The 10,037-nt window shown below is 38.2% G+C and overlaps 1 protein-coding gene across 1 annotated transcript in view; it reads left to right on the plus strand.

Moving 5' to 3' along the window:
- The window catches only part of SMYD3 (SET and MYND domain containing 3), a 407,161-nt gene that overhangs the window by 1,615 nt on the left and 395,509 nt on the right, over positions 1-10,037 (plus strand). The window contains exons 3-4 of the mRNA XM_009276285.1: positions 6,685-6,792; positions 7,906-7,963. Coding sequence (XP_009274560.1) covers positions 6,685-6,792; positions 7,906-7,963 — 166 coding nt within the window. The remainder of the gene's footprint in view (positions 1-6,684; positions 6,793-7,905; positions 7,964-10,037) is intronic.

Genomic DNA, 10,037 nt, shown 5'->3' on the forward strand with positions numbered 1-10,037 from the left:
TTTTATCATGGCAAAGTATATATTCCAGTTTTTTAAGAGGAAATAAGGGTCGAGAATGTGCAGAGAAGAGGCAGCCTTGGGCAAAACTGCATCTCTGAGGAGGGTATCAAGAAGATGGAGCCAGGCTCTTCACAGTGCTGCATGGCAGGAGGACAAGGGACAACAGGCCTGAGGAGGGAAGATGGAGCCAGGCTCTTCACAGTGCTGCATGGCAGGAGGACAAGGGACAAGGGACAAAGGTTGAAAGAAGAGAGGTTCACATAGGATATAAGGAAAAGCCTGCATGGCAGGAGGACAAGGGACAACAGGCTTAGGTTGAAAGAAGAGAGGTTCACATAGGATATAAGGAAAAGCTGTTTCACCCTGAGGACAGCCAAGAGGTGGCACAGGCTGGCCAGGGTGTTTGTGTCATCTGCATGCTTGGAGAGTTTCAAGACCCCACTGAATAAAGCTCTGAGCTGGGTCTGGCTCTAGAGCTGACCCTGCTCTGCAACTCTGTAGATCCCTTCCAACCTGAATTATCCTGTGATTGTATCCTATGAAACAGTTCTTAAAGGTGTTCAAACCTAAAACCTTAGCTTTTATATTTGGCTTGTATTGTCACTTAAGCACATGCGCAGAAGTTGGCAGGACATGGTACCGAGTGGACACGCAAGGGTAAATGACTGTGTAAGGTCTAACACAGCTGAGAAACAGGCAGCTGAGATTCGAACCATGAGGGTCACCTGACAGAACCCTTGAATTTTTAAATGATTCCTCTTCGCTTTGCATTGTGATTTCTGTTTGGTTTTCTAAATAGAGAAAAATGAAGAAAACCAACTGATGGTCAAAACGGACTAGTAGTGATACTCTATTAAATGTATATGAATTTAAGTTTTAAAGTTAAGTCCTTGATATTCAGTCGTGTGCTTCTATAAACAGTTCTACCTTAGTATAGTCTGCAGTGTTCTCAACATGCCAGAACCCCCCTCCTTTTTGGGATTAAAACATATGGAGGGGTAAAGGAGGAAGATACATCATTTTGATTCATTGTATGGCAAATGTGTGCAACGTACATTAGGTGCTTACTGTAGCATCAATAATAATGCCACAGGTAGACTTATTGTGGGAGATCATAAGGAAAATATGACTGTGAAGAATAGAAAAGACCAGAGTATTTGCAAGGTAAGTTTAAAACAGCTATCTGCCAGGAGAGTCATTGGTAAAGCTTCTATTGGCGAGCCTCTACTGTGAAATGAGACACTGCTGGCAAATCTGCAAGGTGTAATACAGTACCCTGTTCCAGCTTAGGTGTAGTAGCAATGAAGGTAGGAAATGGGGCTTCCTTCTTGGGGGAAACAACTATGTGAACGCGCTTCAAGGATTCGCACTGGATAGCCTGAAGCCATCTTGGGGATCTTTGCTTTGTGCTTCCAGCTCTAGGGTTTGTGTGCTTTAAGCCATCCACAGTTGTAGGTATTGATTTCAGTGAGACAGGCTACTGCTGCTAAAAGTAATCTGCACTTAAAATGCTGTGTATTTACTGTTACATAATATCTTGAACTGTTAATATCAATAAATTAATATTGAATTAATATTATATAATATCCTGTGATATTAGGTAGCAATTGAGAATAACTGAAAAAATGTTGTTTTCTAGTCAAAACACTGAATTTATTGGATTGACAACTCAGGGCAGATTATCCAGATAAAACTGAGACCAGCCAGATATGTTTGCTTTTGAGGACTGTCCTCTAATTTGTATTTCTTTTGATAAGCTAGCTAAACTACTGTGCAGCTCTGGTTTTATAGCAGCTGTTAGCAAAGCTCTCCTTGGCCAAGCCAAAGGCTTTGTGCTCTACTTAGCTTCTGTAGCTTTCATGCAATTCACTAATACGTGCACTTCTAATTGAACTAACTGCTGAACAAAATAAACAGCAGGGTATTGAATGAAATTGCAGTTTGCATGTTTAAAAAAGTGAATATTGGCAGAACAGGACTATTTTAGTTTTATAAATACAGATAACTTCGAAATGCAAATTGGTTGGATTTACAATTTATACTTAGTTGCAGAATGATTTGATTATTTTTCGATGTGTGTTAAATGAATCCTACAACTCAAAACACTCAGGCTTAAAAACTGTAAGTATTCTGGAGTTTTCTGGTTAATACATTAAATGAAATCAGAATGAATGTAAAAATCTGAGTTTAAAAAAAGAGATTAATCTGAGTAGCTGAACTAAGTTTAGTATAAAGGCGGACTTTGTGAAGGAAACTTCAAAGTCATAATTTAAAATGTCAGGTGGTTAAGAAAAACTGCCTTCGAGCTAACCTATAGGAGAAGAAATAGTCTTTTGAAAGATGTTTCCCTTTCTGGAACTTACTGTGAGAATTGTTATTCTTTAAGGAGATATGTGGGCAGAGCCAGGAGTCCTGAACAAAATTATATGGGAATTAGAATTTCCAGTTTGTAGAAATCTCTATAATGTCAATATTGAAAACGTCAAGTGAGTTGTGCCAAATTTCAAATTCCCCCACCCCCGTTCCCCCCCCCCCTTTTTTTTTTTTCTCCCCCCCAGGCCAATTGAAGCAGTTTGCTTTTACTTTTAACACTTTAATTTACTTCAAAAAATATTAGAAATGTGGGACTGGAAGTTATCACAAGAGATCCTTTGGGCTGACCTTTTTCAACTGAATTCTGATTTCAGGATCAAGTATATGTAGACCTTTTGCTCTTAAATGTTTTTTTTTCAGTTGGACCTCATTGACTTTTGCACCTCCTCAACACTTCTTTGTTGTAGCCCCTTTCCCACTTTTGATGCCTAATTTGCTGGAGCTGCCTTCTAGCAGTGTTATGTTGGCTGAGCGTCCCTCCAAACATAGAGTTACCATGTCTGCTGCTCCTCATAATCACTGCTGTGATCTCCCCTGGCAACGTTTATTAATTTGGTGCATCCCATAGATTGGAGACCAGTGATATAGATGATAATCCCTGGCAAATGGGAGAGTCATTTCAGGCAGAATTCAGAAAGTGCCATTATCAAACACTATTGAAATGGCTTAATTAAAAAAAAAAAAAAAAGACATTCTGTAAAAATTTGAACCATCCTTTGGAAATTACAAATTGTCTTTTTAATAAATCAAAACCTTCCAATAGAAAAATATCCCACTTTGAATTTTTTTTTTTTTAATGAGCTCTAGTCTTTAACTGCTTTTCATTAGCATGTTAATCTGCAGGAAGCATTCATTTTTTTGATTCTGCATAGGAGACGAGAGAAAACTTCATTTCATAAGCATTGGTTTAGGAACTTTTGTAGGGTTAGGGACCCTAGGGTTAGGGTTAGGGGTTTGTGTGGTGCTGGTTCAGGGGGGCAGGCTCTCAATCTGCCACCAGTAAACAGCTGTATGCTGCACCATCTACTAAGCCATGTGGGTGCTGACCCTTTTCACTTGGGTAAAGCCTGAGGAATTGTACTTGGGATACATTGAGCTTGAATGACAGACAACGATTTGGGAGGAGATAAAAGCAGGGATATTCTTTCTGAGTTACTAAGCGTAGTGAAGCCTGGAGGAGGAGGGCTGGGTACTGCCCTGCACTGTTTACTTGTCTTTCTTTGCCTCCTTCTGATAGTGTTCATTTCTAACAGAGGAAAAAAAAATCTGTTGCAAAATTGGAAGACCTTCGCTGGCGGGGAGGGAGAAGGGTTGTACCAGGTGGCCGTACCTCTGCACTGCAGTATTTATACTCATGCTGGATATGGGATATAAAAACCTTGACTGAAAGCCGGGATACACAGAGTTAAGAAAACCTCCCATGGAGAACTGTGGGACTAATATAAGCCCACCAATAAGTATTGTTAGAGACCGACTTTAAAAGTAGGTCTCTCCAGGGTCACAAATCTTCATGGTTTCATATTGTTCTGTAATTTGTATTCTTGTTGTATTGGTAGTGAGAAGAAATATTGTTGAATTTCATTATACTTAATGCATTTGGAGCTTTTCCCTCTCTCCCCGGCCAGTTGGGAGGAAGTAAATGGCAGTCCCTGTTCCAGCGCTCCTTCTGCAGAGGAGTCAGACTAATTCCTTTTTGGCATCGGTTTTGGCCAAAGCACTGTTTTGCAGAAGGCGTGTGTTTGAACTGTTGTTCTCACGTGGGAACGCATCTCAAAGAAATGTGGCATATGATGTTATGTGGTACTGCATATTTCATCTCATTAGGGCTTTATTGGTTGGGTAAGCTATTAATCATTTTGATGTCACCTCTAGCATGTTTAAAATTCTGTGCAACATTTATGTAGGGAAAAAATTTGACAGATAAAGGCTTACTCCAAAGAACAATTTTAGTTTAAGTGGGATAAAAATGCCAATATAATTATATTACACAGAATGATGTCTGGACACTTACAAGCATGACCTTGTTTCTTCTAGACAAGAATAATTCTATTCAGCACTAGATACTTAACTTTTATTTGTCAGACAGCATGTGACACTAACTGTATTTGGATTAATGCCTTCTTGGTGTCATTTTTTCCCCTTTCGGAGTTATGGGTAAAGGAAATGAAATCACAAATCTGCCATGTATCTGAAAGAAATAAAAAGTCCAATTTATTTATTATGTGTAAGCCAAAGGGGAAAAAAACTGAACGCAATAGAATAAATGCTACTGGTGCTGAAACCTAGTTACCTGAAACAATTCCACGACTTAAATGCAGCTTAAGAAAAAATTGTGTGATAGCCTTTGGAATCTTTATAACTAGCATGTCAGCATCTACAGGTATGATGTGCATTTGCACATATCACTGCCTTTCCCTCTTTTTTTTTTTTATTGCTGAATATGTAATTTTTTTATATTAGACATTTTATCATTTTCTGTGTGGCAGTTACTTAACAGAAGCTGTTTTTCTGAGTTCGGGGTTTTTTTCCTTACCGGGTATCTATGAGAAAATGTCACCTTCAGAAGCCCTTGGTTATTCTGAGTTCTTGTCATTGTAGCAATTTTTTGTTGTGCCCTGTTTTTTCAATTTGCTTTTTAAAAGTATTTGAAACAGCTGGGTGGCTTCAAAAATATACTGTGAATATATAAATAAAATGTGTAAATATGTACTATGTTACTGAGATGGGCTTGGAGTTTTTGTAAATTATAAACAGAATTTTCAGCTTGTAAAGACAGAAGGCACACAAAAAAAAGGTGATCAGAAATTGACTGTCTCTTCCAATACGTTTCTTTAGCTGAAGACTCATTCTTGTTGCTCTTCCACACTGTTTTGGGGGGAAGACATATTTCAATATATAGCAGCTTTCCCTCACCTTGTCATCCTGCCTCTTCTCTGCTATGGAAGTGTTAATCTTTGTCTGCTACTCCAATAAAAGTGGCCCGTGAAACAAAAATCGCAGGTTCAGGTAGTACATGCAACTAAAATATTTTTGGTTCTGACTTCTATTTTGGTAAATTTTGGTTACAGCGACCATTCCTGGTCTGAATTGTGAAAATATCATCACCAGTCCTTCCAGCCGTGGGCATTAATGCCTCATCAGTTCAGGAATCTTTGAGGACAGTTTTTGCAGTGTGGAAAACTTGACCATTGCTTTAGAGCAGCTGCATTTTGGTGAAGTGGATAGACTCTGAAGGCCTCTGTGGTCTTGACTGCTGAGTGAACGCTTGCCTAGAGCATTGTGTATGTTGGTGGAATTAAGATAGAGCAAGTTTTAGCATCCCTTCCAGTTCTCTCCAATCTTGTGAAGTATGCAGCTCCATCTCTTCTTGCCACAATGAAATGAGAATCGGAGCCCATTTATTTATCTAATAAAAATTTCAGCTAGCTGGAATGGTGATATCAATTCGAACTAAGCTGATGATGCTATTTATAGCATGATGCACAAAGGTAAAGAAAATGATTTGTATAGCAGGGACATGGGACAAAAAAAGAAGGTATTTCTTCTAGGTTTCTGTGCAGTTTTCATTCTCTTTACATGTTCCTTTTGTGCATTAAAGGCATCAGATACAATGTTCGAAAAAGTATGGTACGAAGTATGTTGTCAGACAGTAGCATGAAGCAGACTGAAGTAAGGTTTGTATTGGCAAGAGAATTGGACTGGGAACTTGACCAGTTTTTTGTTTGTGTTTCTCTTAGGTTTTTGTAAATGTAAAGTTAAATTCTGGGGTAGCATAATGGTGATACTGTTGTGTCCTGAACCTGCACTGCTGTAGCTCCGGTGTCCATAGTATCAGTTACACAATTATTATGTTAGAGGAGGGAATGGCATGATGGGGTTGGTTTGAGTGGATAACCCAGCCTGTCCCTTTCCACAACGCTCATGTTATAGCTGCAGTCTTAGACTATGGTGGTAAAGCGTGTATGCTGCTGTTTCCTTGGCAGTTGACATCCGAGGTTGCCTGTGTTGGAGGCTGCCAGAGTCAGTGGACATCAGTACCTGAGGAAGGTCCCCCTCCTGGTCCTGTGGAGCTGACTTTCGGTTCTGCAGCCATTCCTCCCAGCCCAGCTCAATGGCTGTGATGCTTTTGTGGTTCTGGATCCCCAGGTCCAGCCCATGGCGAGGCTGAGCATGTTTGTGTGCATATATAAATATAAATAACTATATATATAAAAAATATATGAGTGTATATATGTAAAAAAAATAGGATATATGTTATGTAAAATAACATGCAGTTTTTTCTTTCTCTTCCTTTCTAAAAAATCCTAATAGAAAGAAGCTTGGCTGGACCACAAGCAGGAATGCAGGTGTCTTAAGAGCATTGAGCCTACTTTTCCTCCAGACTCTGTCAGACTTGCTGGCAGGATTGTTTTTAAACTAGTAAGTGACATTCTTTCAGATTTATTCAGTGTAGCAGATTCAGATAAATACTTTTTCACTCTACATTTTTAATGTAATTAAGAGCTAGAAAGCTGAAGTGACTGGGATTGCTGAACAAAATTGGACTGCATATTGCATTACAAGATTACTGATTAATTTGCAGAAATGCTGGAAGGATCAAGAGATACTAAAATGGACATAATTAAGCTCAAGGGACCTGTTTATCGACTTTCTCTTCCTATGACTATGTGGTAGCATTCTAAACTTATTTCTGCCTAGAAGGAAAGCACAGAAGGACACTGTCTTTTCTTCGATACTGCTGAAGTTACTGGTGCTTTTCCATTAACTTCTCTGGGAACCTCATTCAGCCTTATTTGGATGAGTGGTAAGGACAGAAACACTGTTAGCTAGCCCTTCCTTTAGAGGGCACAATGCCATACTTTCAATGTTGGGTTCTCTTAATCTCAATTTTTTTTTTTTTTTCCTTTTTCTAAACTCACTTGGAAGTCCTGAGTGTTTGACATTCCCACGGTTTGATTAATTTATATGGACTAAATTTTCTGTTAGGTTAAGCAGCTTATGACTGTGTGGGATTGTAAATCAAAAAGGATTTGCCCATTTTTTTTTTTTTGCTGACCCTGCCATGATGCTGTCTGTCTTGGATAAAAACGTGCATTTGTTGTGGTCTGAGGTGATAAAATATGATTTAATATCTTAATTTATATATTTTTGGGAACAGTGTGTGCATGATTGTTTTTAAAGGGCAAATATGTACCTAGCTATACTGTGCATTAATTATAGTCACATGAAATCTGAGACTGCTAACCTCATAATTTGCTTTCAATTATGGTGTGAAGGGCCAAGGTAAATTACTAAGGGTAAGCTGCCGAAGTGTTAAAAAAAAAAAAAAAAAGTAGAAACTGTTATAACACCAAGAAAAATTTAGTATTTTTATGATAGTTTACAGCAAGTATGGAATGACCAGATTTATGCTGATGCTGTTAGCCTTACCTAATTTTCTTACAGGTATATCACATTGATTATTCAATCTTGTAGAGTGTTTTCAAGATAAAGCGTGCTATGTAAGTGTTAATTATCTGTTTTTCTCTACAGCTTAGACAATCAGTATGCCTTTCGGAGAGACTCTACTCTTTTTCCAATCTTCAGTCAAGTAAGTAATTGCCAACCATATTGCAGGAAGTGCTTCCAAGTTCTGCTTTAGAGAATGGCCATCTGATTTTCTTGCAGCTTGCCTTCTGAAGGTCTGCTCTGTAGAATAAGAGAATCAAAGACAAAACCTGCTAAAACCTCTGTGGGGAAGAACAGTTTTTTCAAAGATCAAGGAAAAAACATGTATGTCTTGTTCAAGCAAAACTTCCACCTGATTTTTTGGTTTCAATATTTTTTCTCATTTTATAGTGTACAACTTGCTTGTTCAGTTTTTAATTTACCTGATGTCTGCCTTATTACATACAGTGCCAATATTTTTATACACATATACAAAAATACATATATTTTTTATATTGAGGTTTTACTTTTTTAGTATTTATGTGCTATTGCATAAAGCTTCAAAATAACTTCCAGAAAAAGGGAAGAAATCTAAAATTAAAGTATGTCTTTCTTCTACATGACTTTTCAATGGAGAAAAAAAGATAAAATTGTGCAGATATTTTTGTGGTTTCACAAGTTTCAGTTGCTTGGGTAGGAAAGGATGCTCATTATAATTTCTCAGCAGAGCTAATGTTGAAATAGAAAACATTTTTTCCAGATTTTGCAGTAGCTTAAAGGTTAAAGACTTAGAAGGGAAGAAATACATCCTTAGTTCATTCTTGCATCTTGCTTAAAGAGATTTTCTAGAGAGTAATGTGAATATTTTGATTACCTCAACATTTTTTAGTGTTATACAGAGCTTTGGCTATAAACCAGCTTGATCTATTGATATAGTTAGGTAGAAATAAAAAACATAAACATAAAAAAATACAGTAACTAGTATTACGTTTTACTTCTGTACATCCTGACATTCTGCTGCCTTCTCCCAAACTGCAAGGGCAAAAGACCTTACTAAGGCAACAAATTAAAAGGCATAGAGGTAATGCATTTCAATAATGTAAAACATCAGGATTTTCTGCCATGGATATTCTCAAGTCAGGTAACAAAGGTTTATGGGGAATTAGATGAGTATCCGAATTAAGAGCAGCATTTCCAGGTCCTTCAAATGAAGTTAAAGTGATGAAGACTACAGACTTCTATGCTTCATGGCATTGCTGGGATCCAGGGAAAAACATTCTTTACGGTGCTCTGTTGTACCAATGGCTAGTTGCACAGTGGCACAGGAGGAACTGGAGGGAAGGGAAGAGTTTTCTTTTAAAAATTAAATATTGATCGCTTGTACAGCAGTGTTCTCTAGTGTAGGCAAAGATTTTTGTGTAACTGAGAATTCCATACAAACTGAGGTATCTCAGTACCCCTCAGGAGGTGATCTCAGCTTCCCTTGACTTGACTGGAGACAAGGGGAATAGTGTGATAAGTTGTCTGGAGAGAAGCTTGGCATTGAACAGGCCTGAGCTGCAATGGCTAAATGGTACAAAAATCTGTAAAATGGCCAGAAGCTTCTACTAAAACTCTCATTCTGAAGGAAATGCTGATACGGCCTGCGATACAAGTGGGATGACTGTCCTCTCAGTGATACAGAAACAGCTGGCCCATAGCAAGTTAGTTTAGGAGGAGGCAAATGACAGATCCACATCTAGTGTTTCATCTGTATTTACTCTAAGAGCTTTGATGACAATTCCTGTGTAATCTTCTTAACTCCAAAGCACAAGGTGTTCAGGGCTCCTAGACATTAACTGAAGTTGATACCTTACAGAATACAGTACAAATGGCCTATGACGGTTGCATAATCTTATGTAAAGGTTTTGGCTAACTCTTTCTTTTTGCTGTTTTCACAGCTTCCTTGCTAGAGTGAATAGATGGTCTCTACTGTTTTGCAGTTAGAATAGTCCAAAAGAGTGTTTTTGGGATGGTGTGACAACTTGTAGTAGCTGTGATGCTTTTTGCTGCCTCTGTATCCTCAAAAAGCAACTGTTATTTCATAACTTTTTTCCCATTTACTGCACAACTTACAGATGGTGTTGATAAGGATTTACTTTCCTTTGGTGCTTGGTAGAATCCATAGAATCATAGAATCATAGAATCATTGAGGTTGGAAAAGACCTCTAAGATCATCGAGTCCAACCGTCAACCCA

The sequence above is a fragment of the Aptenodytes forsteri genome, unplaced genomic scaffold (genome assembly GCF_000699145.1).
Source record: "Aptenodytes forsteri isolate BGI_AS27 unplaced genomic scaffold, ASM69914v1 Scaffold10, whole genome shotgun sequence".
Classification (NCBI taxonomy): Eukaryota; Metazoa; Chordata; class Aves; order Sphenisciformes; family Spheniscidae; genus Aptenodytes; species Aptenodytes forsteri.